Source organism: Zootermopsis nevadensis, unplaced genomic scaffold, assembly GCF_977971745.1.
Source record: "Zootermopsis nevadensis isolate Lab colony 2312 unplaced genomic scaffold, Znev_1.0 Znev_ptg000028l, whole genome shotgun sequence".
NCBI lineage: Eukaryota > Metazoa > Arthropoda > Insecta > Blattodea > Termopsidae > Zootermopsis > Zootermopsis nevadensis.
The window spans coordinates 16,931,815-16,949,640 of record NW_028259160.1 but is presented as its reverse complement, the minus strand read 5'-3'; the positions used below and the strand labels follow the sequence as shown (position 1 = coordinate 16,949,640).

Below are 17,826 nucleotides of genomic sequence, written 5' to 3'. Positions count from 1 at the left end.
TTTTAGCACATTTAAGTACGATTTCTCTATTGCGCTGGTTAAACACTGTGGTACGAGAGCATACGCGTGCATCGGGAAGGAAACGGACGTGGCCTACTTTAGTGTTCTGTTTAACTATTCACCTGGATAGACATAAATCGGGGGGGGGGGGGGGTGTCCAAAGGCTTGAATTAAAATTTTGTCTTTTCTGACCCAATGAAATTCTGGCTTTCATGACAGACGTGTCTGTGTGTTGGGTACAACATAAAACGTGTTTTAATTCATATAAACAAATATAATAACATAAGAGTGTACATACTTAACATTATCACACATTCAGAGACAACAGCTTATTGAATAACATAAGACATATAGGTCGTATCACAAAACCAGTGACCAGCCACGAGTGGTAGCTGCCCTTTGGGTTACAAACTGCTTATTATCGGTTAATAATCTTATTACACGTATCGTATGGATAAGTTAGTTGAGTGTGCCCCACGATACAGGCTTGTTAACGTTGAAACAGGTGTTACACTTAGGTTTATCGCAGGGCCGTGTGACTTCAGACTTTTATAAAGCACAGAGCTCGTCTAACATACAAAAATCGTGTTCGTTCTTATAAGGAAACCGATCGCGTTTTCATTACCAGCAGAAGTTTTTTTTAGAAATTATAAAAAAACTGCTTGTAATGAAATTTTATATGCGAGAAAGGGTTTTGGTCTGTAAATGCTATTTTTGAAATAACGAAATGAGAAATTGTTTTCGTTTACCAAGTAGGATCCAGACCATGTTAGTGTTTTTTGAAGAATTAATCGGTTTGACTTCATCAGTTTTCGTCACAGGAGATTCAAATAATGATAATCCTATGTTATAGAGGGAATATCAAATTGTAGGATTTCCAAAAGTTGTAAGATTTGAACTGTTTCCCTGTGTAAAGACGAGGGGGCATTTGGATGCCAAAAAATGCCATAGACATGCTGCTTAAATAAAATAAGAAAGGTAAGAGAAGCACTGATCGGGAAATTAAACCATTCTCTATCGAGTTCATTCACAAACACTTTGGAGATTCAAACAGAAGTTGAGGTGCACTGTTCGTATCTCACCCACTGCCATCTGTCGAGAACACTGTAATGGAATGACGCATTACGTCACGACGCGTGAGTTGATGGTCACGAATAAAGATTCGTGACGTCTCCTCGTTGCGTGACTCTGTGTGCACTAACCTCACTTCTCTTTCGTAACGCTAATTTATTTTGCGTCGCTTTGTAGACGTGGCAAGTTACGTTATTGAGACGACGAGTATCGAACACGGTTAAATCGTTCGTGAAGTTAAGACACGCATTTCTCGTGCACTTGATCTGTTTTTTCTTTCTAATTTCGTTCTTAATATCCTGATAGCCTTGTAAACAGTTTCGAATATGTAATTGTAGGTCTGTATGCTTGCCTGTGTTTTAATCTAGTTGTCATTGAATTTTAATAGATGGCGTTATATGATTGCGGAGGTTTTATATGTAATAAAATGTGATATCGCTGGAAAAATAATTTTTTTTAAAAGAGAAAGGAATTTTGACGAAAGGTCTTGTGGTCCTATCATTTCCATGTAGTAGGTTTAAAAAAATCACAGAGAAACTAAAAATGTGATGGCCAATTACAGGTCGAGATTCGAAGTGGAAACCTCTGGAATACGTTTCAGTGTCATTCTGTGTGTTAAATAGGCGAGAAGCAACGATAACTCGTGTCGACATGAACTAGTGTTTGTGTTATGACGCTCGGTATTTAATTCTAGTTCGATCACAGTATGGAGTCGTCTTCCAGTCTGTATGGCCTCGTGACCGCGACAGAATTTCTCAACGGGGGGGAACGAACATTCTTGTTATAGTTGAAAATGGCGTTTTTACGTCGTGGTAATGACTCGTTCATCGCCTCTGCACAAATCCGGCGTTCTTGAGGATGCTGTAAATCTTTTGGCGTGGAATCTTCTCTGCCTCCCGCTCTCGGACCTGCTGTTCGCCGGGCGTGAACCAAGACTCCTTAGCCAGGGCGGCCTCGATTTGTGGATTCTTGTAAAATGGATTTTGGAGCGACGGTGGGAGTCGAGCTTCGGCCTCGGAGTTGACGATGACGGCTCGGTGCGCCAGAGCTCGCTTGGAAGGGTCGACTAGTTGGTCTTGGTGGAACGTCAGCGGCTGACCCTGGAAATGGAACTCTGGACCCTGGACGATGAACTGGGCTCTGGTGACACCTATCGCCAGCAAGATAAAGGCGAACGTCGCTTGAGGCTCCATCTTGCCTGCGAACAACAAGTTCAGTGTTTTAACTCTTGCCCTATACGGAGGTTATAAAGTGATATGTACAGGTTAGCGGGTAATTTCTGTTTACAATTATCGCTGGAATATTTATTCATAAAGCTTGGCAGTTATTCGCGCCGTATTGGACGCAACTTTCTGCCCCCCCCCCCACCCCGTATAATATTTGAAGCTTCCAGGGCAGTTTGGAAACTAATTGTATTTACGAAGCTGATCGCCCGACAAGGACTTTATTGCAGTGTTGATGATCGTTGTGTACTTTTCTAAATTGTAACTATTAACTCTCTAGAGCAGTCAGTCTTTAAAAGCTGATGGTGGTGCAGCTTGTTAAGAAAGTCGCCTTCCTTTATTGAGCACGTATGTTGATTACCGCGAATACAAGAGCCCTCGAATCAGCTGTATCCGGAGCCAGATTCATCCAATCAGTAACATCGCGTCAGATATTTTTACGCCCATTTTAATATCAGCTTCCGATCTGCGTGAAATCTTCGTGGTTGTCGGCTGAAATATGTTGTCTCCCCACACACGTACAAGGTTATGCAATTAATGGCATCGCCCTAATTTCAGTAATTTAGCCATGAACGACTTTACACGCCTACGAACATAAAGAAACTCATGCGAGCGCACATGGACCGCAGGGTACTGCCCCGGCGAGAGCCCCTGGGATTCATAATATTAAAATGGGTCTGAAGGAAACATTTGTGTGAGTGTGTTGAATGAATTGAACGTGACAACATCCAGCTGTGGGCTATTGAAAACGTGATGAACGACCTTCATGTTCACATTGGACTGCTAAGCTACGGTCAGGTTATCAACTACTGTAATCGATGCAGGTAGTTCGTAATTGTCTCTAGCATGTTGCGTCATCACTGGCTCAGTATGCAAGCCAGCTGTAACTTTCTATGAGACGACGCGTAAGAAGAATTCGTTGACTGATATTATTGCTACGCAGTCGCATCGAGTTAGCCCCCTCCGGTCCCCGAATTTCTGCATGCCCCACCCATCTTACCCACCTCGATTTCGCCATTTTAATAATATCTGTGCGAGGATTACAAATAATTTATCTAATCGTGTTATTATTATTTAGTGTTCTGTTTAACGACAGGTCCATATGAACAGGATCCTTCCATCCTTTTCTCGGACTGGGACCTGTTCATATACGTTCTTGGCAGATGATCCAGAAGTGGTTTGCCATTGCCTTCTTCTGTGTGTGAATGGAGTAATTGTTGGGATGCCACGGAGGAAAACTCCGTGTTGCCTAGACCACGGCCTTGCCCAACACAAGTTATAAATTCGGGCACCGCCGGGAATCGAACCCGAGACCCCAGGATTACAAGGCCAGCGTTCTAATCGCTAGACCCTAATCGTGTATAATACATTATATATGAAAATCCTGCGTAGTCCGAAGCAGATGGAACTTTTTTCCAGTCTGCTAGATCATATTCAGAGTCGGGAAAAGCAATAATTTGTTTTTAGAGTTGTTACGGGAACACTGATGGCATTTTCCAGGACTTGGTGCTGAATAACCTTTGTGCTTGTTGGCAGTAGTCGCTAGAAAGTCGCGTGTTTACACTCGTGATTGTCTGGTATCGCTCGTCTCCTGATGTCCTCAACACCATTCCATCCGTAATCTCGCTTGCCCGCAGCTTCTGTGCCCTTTTACTAGCAATCGCATTATTTTGTTCTGATTTGGTTAGCTCAGGCGATATGGCCCGCTTCTAACCAGTTCACCGCAATCTAAGATTTCTGCTCGTTAAGTTTTGCCCGTGGCTTTCAGACACTGACATTGTCATTTACAGAGCAGGAGCTGATTACGTGACGTAATCAACGCAATGGTTAAGCAACGGACAAACTCAGTAAGGGAAAAGGTAACAAACATTCCAAGTGACTGAAGGAACAATTTTGGTATCAGAATCTCACGGTGGTTTAAATATAGATTCTGGTTTTTTGGTTGCAACGCGGCTTGTACCAAAGTTTCGGAGGGACATACTAACCTCATCTTTAGGGATTATTGTTTATTAACGTATTCACAATCACTAGATTATCATTCAAACCTAGACAATACGCAATTTTCCTTGTTTCGCCTAGGCGTTCCATGTGATCTCTTTTCACGGTTTCCGACAAAGCTTTTGTATGAATTTCTCATCTCTCCAATGCCTACTACAAGCCCTGCCCATCTCATTCGCCTTCTTTACGTCATATTACCCTATTAATAATCAGCGAACTGTACAAATTTTCGAAATTATCACTGTGCAGGTGTTGTCAGAAGTATTCTGTTTTCGAATCTTTATAAAATTTAGTGGTAACTATACGTTCCACCTAATTTTGACTAACAGTAACACTGTATTTTGTCCACAGAATGTACTAATGGGTATTGTATGATTCTCGGTGTAAACAGCGTTAACCATTTGATCTTTGTAACAGTGAAGTGTGGTGTTTTCTTTGCGGTACGCGTTGAATTCTTAAATATTTTTACGAATTTAGACTTCAGAGGGTTGAAGCAAGGGTCTCGCATAACCATACGAAAAAAAAATTGTTCTGTAAAAATTTTACTTTAAAGTTTTTGAATACGTCTTTATAACTTTAGGTAGCAACTCTGCAAATTATGATTTTTCGCGCTGATGTCTACGCGGTTAAACTGTCCTGTCTCCAGGGCCGCCGGCCTGCGTCACTTTACGTTAAGGTGTTAAACACTTACTGACGTTCATGAACTCACCTAATACGTGGTACACTTGATGGAATAAGATTCGTAAACAAACACTTGTTAAATGCGTAATCTGTGTGGTTTCCTGTCACACTATGAGCGGCGTATGTAACTGGGTGCGTTTTATATCAGACACCAGGCACCTTGCAAGCGTATCATCATGTGATTCAGGCTCCGTCCCTTTCTGTCGATCACCTTGGAGGAAACAGAGTCAAGGGTGTACGATTCCAGAAGCAACACTTTATCCTTGAAGACAGGGCGATGGACCGACAGATCACTGTTCCACTGGACTACTGCCTTGTGTTCGAACGCTACCGAGTACCGAGGCTGGTCCGGTAATTCCGGTGGAGAAGCGGGGAGGGACATTTACAGTGAAAGTGGAAACATTAAAATAGCTTCGTTACTCTTAGACAAGAGACGAGATTTTCTGTTCAGGTCTAGTTTTCCGGAAGATTCCGTTCCGCCGTTATAGGTAGGCGTTGCGTTACTGCGCCATCTCTGTTGAGTAATTCGTTCGGCCTTACGTATACGCGTCTGATGCTCTCACCGTGTTTTCTCGTAATGGCTAGCGGTACGCGCCTTGAGCGATGCAGAACGGTGTGCTTCTGGGTTGTCACGTAGCTGGGCACCGACGTTTCTCCTAAATGTTGGTAACCACCCACAAGTCTACACGAGGCAAAAAGCCAGAAGACCACAGTCGACATCTTTACTTAAGTTAGAACACCAAAATCTAAATTAAAGCTTAGTGTCTGACAAAGTAGCTGATACGAACTATCTAAATTAAGATTTCTGTCTTCTGGGTTGTTGCGCTGTGTAGTCTGGTGGATGTTTACAAACGTTTCAGAGGTCATACTGCCTCCGTCATCAGAGTATGAAGATTTCTGTCTTCTGTGTTGTTACGCTGTGTAGTCTGGTCGATGTTAACCAACGTTTCAGAGGTCATACTGCCTCCATCATCAGAGTCTGAAGATTTCTGTCTTCTGTGTTGTTACGCTGTGTAGTCTGGTCGATGTTAACCAACGTTTCAGAGGTCATACTGCCTCCATCATCAGAGTCTGAAGATTTCTGTCTTCTGGGTTCTTGCGCTGTGTAGTCTGGTCGATGTTAACCAACGTTTCAGAGGTCATACTGCCTCCATCATCAGAGTCTGAAGATTTCTGTCTTCTGGGTTGTTGCGCTGTGTAGTCTGGTGGATGTTTACAAACGTTTCAGAGGTCATACTGCCTCCGTCATCAGAGTATGAAGATTTCTGTCTTCTGTGTTGTTACGCTGTGTAGTCTGGTCGATGTTAACCAACGTTTCAGAGGTCATACTGCCTCCATCATCAGAGTCTGAAGATTTCTGTCTTCTGTGTTGTTACGCTGTGTAGTCTGGTCGATGTTAACCAACGTTTCAGAGGTCATACTGCCTCCATCATCAGAGTCTGAAGATTTCTGTCTTCTGGGTTGTTGCGCTGTGTAGTCTGGTCGATGTTAACCAACGTATCAGAGGTCATACTGCCTCCATCATCAGAGTCTGAAGATTTCTGTCTTCTGGGTTGTTGCGCTGTGTAGTCTGGTCGATGTTAACCAACGTATCAGAGGTCATACTGCCTCCATCATCAGAGTCTGAAGATTTCTGTCTTCTGGGTTGTTACGCTGTGTAGTCTGGTGGATGTTAACCAACGTTTCAGAGGTCATACTGCCTCCATCATCAGAGTCTGAAGATTTCTGTCTTCTGGGTTGTTGCGCTGTGTAGTCTGGTCGATGTTAACCAACGTTTCAGAGGTCATACTGCCTCCATCATCAGAGTCTGAAGATTTCTGTCTTCTGGGTTGTTGCGCTGTGTAGTCTGGTCGATGTTAACCAACGTTTCAGAGGTCATACTGCCTCCATCATCAGAGTCTGAAGATTTCTGTCTTCTGGGTTGTTACGCTGTGTAGTCTGGTGGATGTTAACCAACGTATCAGAGGTCATACTGCCTCCGTCATCAGAGTCTGAAGATTTCTGTCTTCTGGGTTGTTACGCTGTGTAGTCTGGTGGATGTTAACCAACGTTTCAGAGGTCATACTGCCTCCGTCATCAGGGCGCAACAACCCAGAAGACATAAATCTTCATACTCACCGCTGTGAAAACCTCAAATCTTACATACGAGGTGCGATCGGAAAGTTTCAAGACTGTGTCAATAGAGGGCGAACCGGATGTAGTACGAGCTTCTGCCGCTAGGGGGTGCGGCCTACATTCATAGTGAATCAGTGTGCCAGCCGGCATCATCGAATTAGCATTTGTTTCTTAGTTACCTCTGTCGATGATGACGAGCGTTCTGGACGACCATCTTCGAGCACAACGCCCGAAAATGTTACGAAGATTCGGCAGGCCATTCACGAAGATCGACTTCGTACCATCAACGACTTGTGCGACATTGTTGGGATAGGCTATGGGACGTGTCAGCTGATTCTAAAGGAAGAACTCCACATGCGACGCATCATGACAACGCGCCAGCGCACACCGCCCTCAAAGTTCGGCAGTTTTTGGTCTCAAACACCATGGCCGTCATCCCGCACCCTCCTTAGCTCCGTGTGACTTCGTCCTCTTCCCAAAGATGAAAATTCAGCTAAAGGGAAGGAGATTTGAGACGATAGAAGAGATTCAGGCAGAATCGCAGATGGTGCTTGACAGGCTGACAAAGAAAGATTTCCAGGGATGCTTCTAGGCTTGGCAGCGGCGCTGGGATCGTTGTGTTCACTCCCAGGGGAACTACTTCGAGGGTGATGGATGAATTTAATACCTGAGATAAGTGTACGGGTTTTTATGGGCGCAGTCTAGAAACTTTCCGATCGCACCTCGTATCTAAATTAACTCAACGGATCGGAGTCCTTGAGACGCTAATAGTGCACTCAGTAGAAGCCCCCTGCTTTTTATGACAACCGTGTGTTCATTACCGTGTTCACAAAAGTCCGCCATCGTTTTACATATTTTTGAAACATATGCATCCAGATGGAACCATTAATTTCTGTTGGGTTGTTGCGCCGTATAGATTGGTAGAAATCTACCGACTTTTCAGAGGCGCTTTATCTGTCGTCTTGATGTTATAGGTAGTAAGCGCCTCTGAAACGTCGGCCAGTTTCTACCAGTCTGCACGGCGCAACATTCCAGAAGAGAGTTAACTTCATATCCGTCGCCATGGGAACCCGAAATTAATCAAATCCACAGCCCCCCCCCCTCCCCACTCTGTGTTCATAAGATGGAATTATCTTATCCTCCAATGCACTCTTTGGTCTTCTGCGTGGGATCTCGTTGCATGAGGTATTCGGATGAAATTTTTTTACGCATTTATCATCTATCGCATGCATGTCACTCGCCCTGATAATTATCCTTGATCTGATTCGTAACCATGTAATTGTCTCCTCTCAACACAAAATGTGACCTTTGTTCGCTCACTACTTTCGTGGAATCCTCCGTGGGTGGACATGTAAGGTTTTTTCGTCATGAGGTTATTTCACGCATTTTGTGCAAATAACGTAGAATATGATGATTCCTTTATCGGATAAATATTATGCAAAAATCTCCCCCCCCCCCGAACTCCCCGTACCCATAAATCATTGCTTTCAGTGCGATCCAGATATAGGAAAGTCGAGGGAACTGGTGACTGCAAGAATGTTCTCTCTCAAGGTTCCAGCACTTCTGCACGTTCTTAGATTATAAATTCCGAGGTGCCGTTGCATAATGCATGGCCTTTTCGTGACGTCATTTCCAATGTCTCGAAATTGCTGGAATTTCTTTTTTATTATTTAATCACGAGAAACGTAATTGGAGTTATGTAGTGAAACTGAAAATATTTATTCTATTTAAAACTACATCTAGAATGAAAAACAGAATTGTCCAACACAGAATTTTATTTTTGAGTTCAAGATACTTATAAAGGCTTCGAGTTCTTTTGAGTATTAAATGAAAAAAAAGTTGTCAGTGGAACCACGGTTCCGGATAATTTGACGTAAATACGTCTATACGGAAAGGAAGTTTATATATTGGCTTTATTCTAAATATTTCCTTTATACATGCTTTACAATTGAGTAAAGTTTGATTAAGACATTGCTTATTTAACTTGAATTAGTAAGGCTTCAGATGGGTCTGTGGTAGCTGAATGTAATGTAAAGTAATGTAATGTAAGGTAAGGTAATGTAGTGTAAGGTAATGTAATGTAATGAAATGTAATGTAATGTAATGTAAGGTAATATAATGTAATGTAATGAAATGTAATGTAAGGTAATGTAAGGTAATATAATGTAAGGTAATATAATGTAATGTAATGTAATGAAATGTAATGTAAGGTAAGGTAATGTAATGTAAGGTAATGTAACGTTTTCCAGGTAACAACAATGCCGAGTAAACACGACGTTCCCTAGGTAACAACAATGACGATTAAAGACGACGTTCACTAGGTAACCAGGTTGCACTTTTTCGTTTCCCTTTTTCGTAACACATTTTTGCCGAATGACCCTTCCTTATAGACGTATTTACGTCAAATATATTGAATAGAAAGTGATAACACTTCACTTAGAACCATATCTGACGTGTCTAGAGCCAGGTAGAGGTTAATAATGACGGATAAATTGGGTCATTACCGCCGGGTGAGTATATCATCTGGCAGTCCGCGCTCTTGTAAGGCCATAATACTCGTGGCCTTACCCTGGTAAGGTTACACCGTTCAGGAACACGTAACATGGAGTAAGAAACTCCACATAACATCTTGTAACAGGGAATGTACAGTCAGACAAATGATTCAATAAACGAAGCGGATATTTCCCCCCTCCCCCTTTCGACCTTGTCAGTTTGGGGTCAGGTGATAATTACTTTCAGTCCTATGGCGTTTGTCGTGGAGAACGTGTTTGGGTAGAGTAGCGTTTGTGAGGCTTGTAACTATGTTACAGGCTTGCTAATAGAAAAGGCCATTTACAATTCAGCGGAAAGAATTCCCTTCGCAAAGGTTTCTTCATCTCCTGTCCCTTTATCTCCTTTATGATTGTCTCTCTCTTACCCTCGTTTCTCAGCGTTCTTTTTCCATCAATTTCATATCTGAACAGTAAAAAGAATTCTAATTCAATTCAATGTTTTCATCACACGTTTTAGAAGTACTTCTTAATCTTGCTGCTGATTGATAGTAATATTTGCGAAGTAAAACATTTTGTCATCTTGCCTCACTATTAAAAACTTGACAGGTCTCTATGAGCACAAACAAACATGAATCTAAGCAAGCAAGCATCAAAGTGGTGAACGTTTTGGTTAATGTGATCTGTAGCTAGTTCAATTCACTTTGGGTCTTCACAGCTTCAAGGCTCACTTTATAATTTATCTTCCCCCACGAAGTTTCAGTATCAGCGTTAATGAAGACTAAATAAAGTTAAGAAAAGAAAATATTTGTTGGGAAACAATAGTAGTTGAACTTTTAAAAGATTTATTTCTAATTGATTTCACTCGGTTTTGTGGTAACCGATAGCATTTTGCAACACAATTTGAAATCTGAATTACCTCAAGACATATTATTACGTCAGTTGTGGCGAAATTAAATGTCGAAATAATAATTATTCAGGCTCAACTGCCGTTATTTTTGCAGCGTAATTGTTGATAGAAATTGTCATATTTCTTATAACACTTTTTTATCCAATCGTAATTCGAAATTCTTAGTCGCACTTCGAGTGAAATCACGTACGTAGCTTTTACGTCGTGCGCCGTCCAGTCCAAGAGTCGGCAGGCGAATTGTTTTAAGTTACCATTTATTTCGCCTGGTAATTACAGCCCCACCCTTAAGAATCAATTACAATTGGCGTGGGGAATCTAGTACTTGGTTTTGGCATGTGGCTTTTTATTATTTTGCTGTTAGAGGGATGGGTGAAGTAGAATCCGGGCTAGTGATACACCCGTGCGTTTCTTTCAACGCACGCGATATTTAAAAATGTTTAAATTGGAGGTCGTAGATCTTGAAGAGGCCTACGCCCCGAGCCGTAGCTGGCTTCTTACAGCAGATGTCCGGCTTCGCGCCTAGGACAGATCACGTGGGATTTGTGATGTAGAAAGTGGCGTTGGGACAGGTTTTTTTTCCCTGTAAGTCGTCCAGTTTTCCCGATCAGTGACATTCCGCCGTTGCTCCATATTTACTCATGTATCATCTTGGGGGGTTTCACAATTCGTCCATTAGCGGTGCAGTTCCAGAGACGATGACAATATAGTTTTTTTTCTTTGTTCCCAAAATGTTTTGGGCGAAACTGGTTCTGTGGAGTGGACTGAGACGGTCCGAACTGAAATGGCTGTAGTCAGTTCTGTATGAACTTGTACCAAAGTTAATGAGAACGCTTTTAAGGTTAAACATGAGTTCTGTTATGGTCTGCCTTTACGTATCAACTTCGTGCAATTAAGTCGCGAAAGAACACGGTGGGTTATTTTCGGACTTCGACATTTTTTAAAGCAGAAGATACTTGTGTTAGAAACACAAAAGTGTCTGTGATTAACTGATAGTTTAATATAAAACAGCTTTTTGCTATGTGTTCGGATATTCCAAAGGACAGTAGAGTAATAAGTTTTTTAGTGCAATTTTTTTAACACATTGTCACCGACTGTAGATGGAATGTCACGTGACGTCGTATCAGCGACGCGGCCCGTTCTATGGACCTGGCAGTGAAATGCGAGGCTTCACGGGTTCAACACCCGAACATACTCAGCGAAAACTGTAACGAAAGAATTTCCTCCTGGTTTCTCCAGCAGAAATTGCTGAACCGTTGCACTAAAACGGATAAAGGAAATTTCTTTCGCACCAACAGCCAGTTATAATAGGGGGAAAACATCCAGCGAAAGAGACAAAATATATTCAAGAAGTGTTTATTGTTTACTTTAACTTTTGCTCCATTCATTTTCTAAACAAAAGAATATTGACCGATAATTTTAGTGAAATAATTTTGACTCTTGTTATATTAAGGGAAGAAAGCGGATTGAGACTGTTTTAAAAAGGAAACTTTAATGAAATATTGGTTCCAAAAAAAGCATGAAGTCTGTGGTGATAACGGGGTATTACACCATGAGGGTATCTACACGTTACCATTTGTCGACAGCGAATGTCTGCGTCTCGTTAAAAAGTCTGTAGTTCAATTGGGCAGTCGTCGCGGAGTTCCAGGTTCTGCGGACAACAGTTTAGTCGCAGGCTCTGGCTATGCTCTGTATCAATAGTACTGATGATGATGGGGAAATTCGCGGTCCACCGTGGGTCGAGTGTCACAGCCGGCACCTGCTGAGTGAACTTTTGACGACGAAGGGACCGCGCGTACCTGACCTGAAGAACACGAATCCATTTTCGATGTTTGTTTTGTGGGTAGCGACGCTGTGTCGGCTTGCACTGGGGGATCATGGACCCTATTATTTGTCTGACGGATTAAGTAAGCCCCATTTGAATCTGTGTGATATGTAAAGAACACAGAATCACGTGATAGAATCAGGTGACAGGCCGACATTTAATAAATCCCACGCGGGGGGCAGTGCTGCCAATATTTCAATCTGGGTTACTTCCTGTTTCTGAGACTGACCAGTCGCTGTGCTAGCCGTCTCCCGCGGAAGCCACTGTACGGATTCCATAGGGATGCTCGTAAGCTGACCTCGATCCAAGTGAGCGAACGAGGTCCGACTATGCAAGGAAAGCACAACAGGGAAAGTGTAAGGGACAGAGAAAGCGAAGGTTACTTTCTCCAAATCGTGTGCTTTATAAATCGATTTTTAAAATAAAAATAATCGAAGCGTAATACCGAATAATCGTTGCCAAGGAGACACAACGTAACTCTAATCGAAAGGTAGTAGCAACACTGTAAAAAGTATCGTCCTTCTTTTTATTAGCAAATTGGATATTTTAAAGGCGTCATTCTGCTGTGTGGAATGTACCCTAAAGCCCAGTTGTATCTCCCTTCTAATTATGATCTAGAATTCCGCTTTCCAATCTCTTGACCGCTAATACTAGCCTCTTTTTCTCTCATTCTGGCATCTTCTTACGTTTGCAGTTAACGGGGTACAGACGTGTTTTCAACACGTAACACACATGGCTGGTCAGCGTGTGTGGTGTTCATTTTTGCCATCTTCCAAGCTTCTCCAACATCACTGCATTAAAAGACAACGGAAATAAATAGCCAGAGATTCAGCCGACCAATTCAGTCAGAAGTTCGAAAGCTAGAACACCACCCAGATAACCTGTCTTTTGGGTCTTGATAGAAATTTATCAACTTCTCAGAGGTCCTTGCTAACCTCTATCATCAGGATGATGAGTAACTCACTCTGAAATGTTGATAAACTTTTACCAAGACTGGACGTCGGTACAACCGAGAGGACACCATCTTCGAATAATTAAGTGACAAACAAGGAGCTTTACGGACATTATCCATCGTCTTGATTTGTTCTTGGCTTATAACAAAGTCAAGGCGATGAATAATGTCCAGAAAGCTCCTTGTTTATAATAAACAAACCTCATAATCCTTCATATTTAACTAACTATCTGTCCACGTGACTTAGACTGACTAAATACTAAAATTAACTAAGTATTTGATTATCAGGTTGAATAGTTGTCGAGCTATGTGAGTTAGTTTTAGGATTGATTGGATCTTTTATGGCAAGATACCGAAATTTACCCATCTACATTCACTTTCCCCCCACGTGCACTCCCATGCTGTTTCAGCCTGTAATATTCTTGATTGCCTTCAGAATTCGTTTCTTTTTAGCAGGCCTATTCTATATCGCCGCAGGGGACCGCATTCCACACGGCTACTAGCCGGAACAACTATTTTTAACATGCAGATCACTAGTCAAGGTTTTAGAAATGAGTTCCGTGGCTTTGTGGGCTGAAATGGTGACACTGTCACAGTAAAACTCGAATAAATTTGTTGCATGGGAACTTCGACTAGTGACAAAGGCAACCTTCAGAAAGTGGACGTCCTGGCAATTGGCGCTGTAGGCGCGAAGGGACGTGGTAATTTATGATCAGTAACGCAAACCTCAAGGCAGACAATCCCTTGTCGTCGTTATTGTGGCAAAGGTTATATAGTAATTTAAGCATAACAAACGTATAGTCAGAAATATTACCTTCACAAGGTCGAGAATCCCGTAACACCGTTACCATGCCAACGATTATAATAATTTGTGCATTAGACACACAGCCGTACACTATTCTCAAGCTCGAAAAGTGCACTATGTATCGGAATATCGAATGTCCAACATCATGACTTTGATGTGCTGAATGGATGGCTCAACCTCCACACGAAATTTCGTCCAAATCCGTCCAGTCGTTCTCGAGTTAAATCGATTGGACAGACGGACAGACACGACCATCTCGTAATGTGTTCTCGCCGTGCTATTCGTCCGAAGACGCATAATAATTTGTGTGGTCGGAAATTTCATGCTATTAAGTAACACAGATTCATCAACGTGGTAACAAAAGCTCGTATCATGACGGAATTAATTCAAGTTTTTGTTTACTGTTAGTACAGATAAAATTAATCTTTATATTTTAATTTTTAGGTTTCTATTAGCGAATAAGACTCAAGATTCCGAAATGAATGACAGAAGCTATTCATAGAATTTAAATTTCTCTTAACTTTTTCACGAGTCTAATTTTGATTCGTCGTGCCCAGTATTTGATATTGGCCGTATTATGAAAGGCTTTATCAAATGTCTTCCTTGAATTTATTTGTTTTCCGTTCTGGTAGAGACACGAACATATTTCCTGCTTTCACATTTCGACAAACTTTCTTGTTATCAACCAAGAAAGATTGTATGTTACGGTATTTATATTTTCTCCCAACAGTAGACCAAAATCTGATGTGTCCTATTCATCTTCAACTCCTTCCTTTTGCCCTTAAATGTCTGATATAAAAGAGTCTTCTTAGCTTACTAAAATTCTATACCCATGCGTGCTACAATCCCGTCCCATTTTCATTCTTCTTAACTCAATTAATTTTTAATATTTGACTTACGAATGAAAATTACCAATATTTAGTTAAAGAAGATACTAATTAAACTATGATTCTTAGTGTCACGTAGCAAGCGTGCACTTAAAGTTATTAATTACATTAGGACACTGCAGTTTGCACGGATCACCCAGTGTTGCTAAAGGGGCATAGTCCTTGAGGTAGCCGTGGTTTAAAAACATTTTGATTGACGGCGATGACAAAGAAATACAAACGTTTTGTGGTAAAGTAGCCTTAGAAAATGGCTACTTGGAAGACTTCGAAGCAGACGGAATGGTAATAACTGAGGATTATAGACGGATATAACTACATAAAGATTGTGTCCAGTGGAGGATTGTTTTAATGACGTCGTTAAAAGGAAACGAGTGCACAAGTTGATATATAGACGGTTGAAGATTCAGTTCTGCCACTTACCAGTGAGGACGGTCCTCCGAAGCGGCGTGCTGTTGTGTCCTCTTCAGCTGCACACTGGCGCTCGGTACGGTAGCTGACAGCGTTCGTCCGCCCATCCCCACCCGGACAGCCGAAGACGCTCCATCCTGCTGTCTCTGCCACCGTTGAAAGTCCCGAGTATTGCAGAATAAAATCCGCTCGTAAATATTACGGTACTGAGAAACATCGTCGTCGGGAAAGTGCTTAATGAGGAAGATGGATGTCTTCTGGGTTGTAGCTCCGTGTAGTCTGGTAGAAGTTTACCATTGCTTCAGAAGACCTTGCTGCCACCATCATGGAATGAGATCTATGGGCGAACTCAATAAGACCTTAAATACGAACATGGTGAAACTTCGGGCTTCATAAAAGGCGGAGGGTCTGTACTACAATCAGCTTTTGAAGAAGGTTCTGCGTGATTCATTCAGCCAGTCGGCAGTCAGGACACAGTAATTCAACAGGGCATATTATTTCGCTCAGTCGCCATGTTGTTGAATGTGCCGAGAGAGTAAAATTAGCAGCGATCTGTGGTTATCGAGGTCATAGGGTCACGTGGTTGTTACAACACATCCACAAGAATCTGTCGCCTGCTATGATGTCAGGAGTCATACACGCACTTGTGCGTTACGCATTAAAGCACAGCAGGCCACAGAAATATTCTTCATGCGAGTGGTGTTTGAAGTAAATGAAAGGAATATTAGACGTGGAAAAAATTAATTGAGAAACTATGGCGCTGCATTAATATTATTAAAGAAGAAAGAAGTTGAAGGAGTCCATCCGTTCACGCTGTTGCACTGGGCACTAGGCTTTCACTGTCTGCTATGAACGTGGTGGGAGCTGAATTTAATATTATAACGGGGTATGCATCGTAACTACTGTTGAGTAGAAGGCAGCCTTGTTCAGGCTGTGAAGACCTCAAATCCTACTTGCTGTTGAGTAACCTGATGCAAATAATTTAAATCGTAGGTGTGTACGTATGTTCGCCTGTAACTCGAGAATGGACTCGCCAGTTTGTACCAGGCTTAGTTTGATAATATCTTGGATCAAGGAACTAGATTTTAGTAAGGTCAGGACTTCGATGAATTGTCCTGGGTTCGAATCCCGCTGAGAGAGATTGTTGAAGTTCGGATGGGCGCCAAGAACCAAGTTGGTTGTTTTTGACGAGGAGATTACAGGAACAAAAGCTGTAACTCAGAAATATTCCTGGGTTTGAGTCCCGGCGAAGATTTTGTTTTTTTGTAGATTGAAATCTACATCTTTCTGTCTTTATATGTTATGGTAAGTTGAGAAGTGAAACTTCCGCGTAAAAAATTGCATATTTCCTCACTTTGTCGCTGTATTGCACATTTCATAATTGAACACGTTTTTGAGCTTCTGTTTAATTGTTTTTAATTCTTCTTTTTATTTATTTATTTAGTGTTCTGTCTGACGACAGGTCCATATGAACAGGATCCTTCCATCCTTTTCTCGGACTGGGACCTGTTCATATACGTTCTTGGCAGATGATCCAGAAGTGGTTTGCCATTGCCTTCTTCTGTGTGTGAATGGAGTAATTGTTGGGATGCCACGGAGGAAAACTACGTGTTGCCTAGACCACGGCCTTGCCCAACACAAGTTATAAATTCGGGCACCGCCGGGAATCGAACCCGAGACCCCAGGATTACAAGGCCAGCATTCTAACCACTAGACCACCGTGGCTTTACCTCAACTTTAGTCTACTGTTTGTTTTTCCATGTTTCTTTCTCTCATTTCACGTCATATCCAGATGTCATAATATTAAAATGGATCTAGGAAAATACGGTGGATGTCTGGGTTGGATTCATCTGGCTCAGGAGAGGAAACAGAGGCGGTCTGCTTTGAACAACGCAATGAATCTTTGGGTTCCATAAAAGACGGGGATTTTTTGGGGGTATCTGAGCGACTGTAAGCTTTTGAAGAAGGGCTCTGTTTCGTGGGGTTAGTTATTTATTGTGTGGGCTTGCATGTAAGGTGAAAAAATCGCATTTTGTTTTGTTTTGGCGACAGGAATTTTGCTGAATTTGCAGCAAATGAGTGAAATGCCGGAACCCGCTAGGAGGTCGCATTGCAAGGAAAGCGCTGGATGTGGATAACATATTTCAACTCTTGTTGGCAGGATGTTTGCGGGAAAGATTACGAGTGTTTGTGAAATTGGAAATGGCCTTCGTGTCTCACCACGTGGCCAAAACATGTTTTTGAAGTATTTGCTCATCTCAGGTGGTCTCAAGTGGTACTTCAGAATACGGAAAAGAGAAATTCCATGTTGAAATGGAATGCAGTCTTCCAGCTGTCATTGCAGATCGCAGTTTCTTTGAAGCTGGTTCATACAATTCAGTTTTCAGAGCCTTCGTGTCTTAATTTTTAAATTACTAAACACACAAATACAGGATGTGGGAAAAATACAGAGCTATTGAATGTTA

General features: G+C 42.0%; 1 protein-coding gene across 3 annotated transcripts; it reads right to left on the bottom strand.

The window, feature by feature from the left end:
* Positions 1–232: 232 nt before the first annotated feature.
* LOC147872366 (uncharacterized) lies at positions 233–15,812 on the bottom strand. 3 transcript variants are annotated; one of them, XM_087357008.1, is made up of 2 exons: positions 15,374–15,525; positions 233–2,269 (listed from the first exon to the last, which is right to left on the bottom strand). In XM_087357008.1, the coding sequence occupies exon 2, from the start codon at positions 2,262–2,264 to the stop codon at positions 1,896–1,898; it is 369 nt and encodes a 122-aa protein (XP_087213134.1). In that variant the 5' UTR covers positions 2,265–2,269; positions 15,374–15,525; the 3' UTR covers positions 233–1,895. The 3 variants fall into 3 exon arrangements, with proteins under 3 accessions (XP_087213134.1, XP_087213133.1, XP_087213135.1); XM_087357007.1 differs by lacking the exon at positions 15,374–15,525 and adding an exon at positions 5,002–5,288; XM_087357009.1 differs by lacking the exon at positions 233–2,269 and adding an exon at positions 12,674–13,100 and having other exon boundaries at positions 15,374–15,812.
* Positions 15,813–17,826: the final 2,014 nt, after the last annotated feature.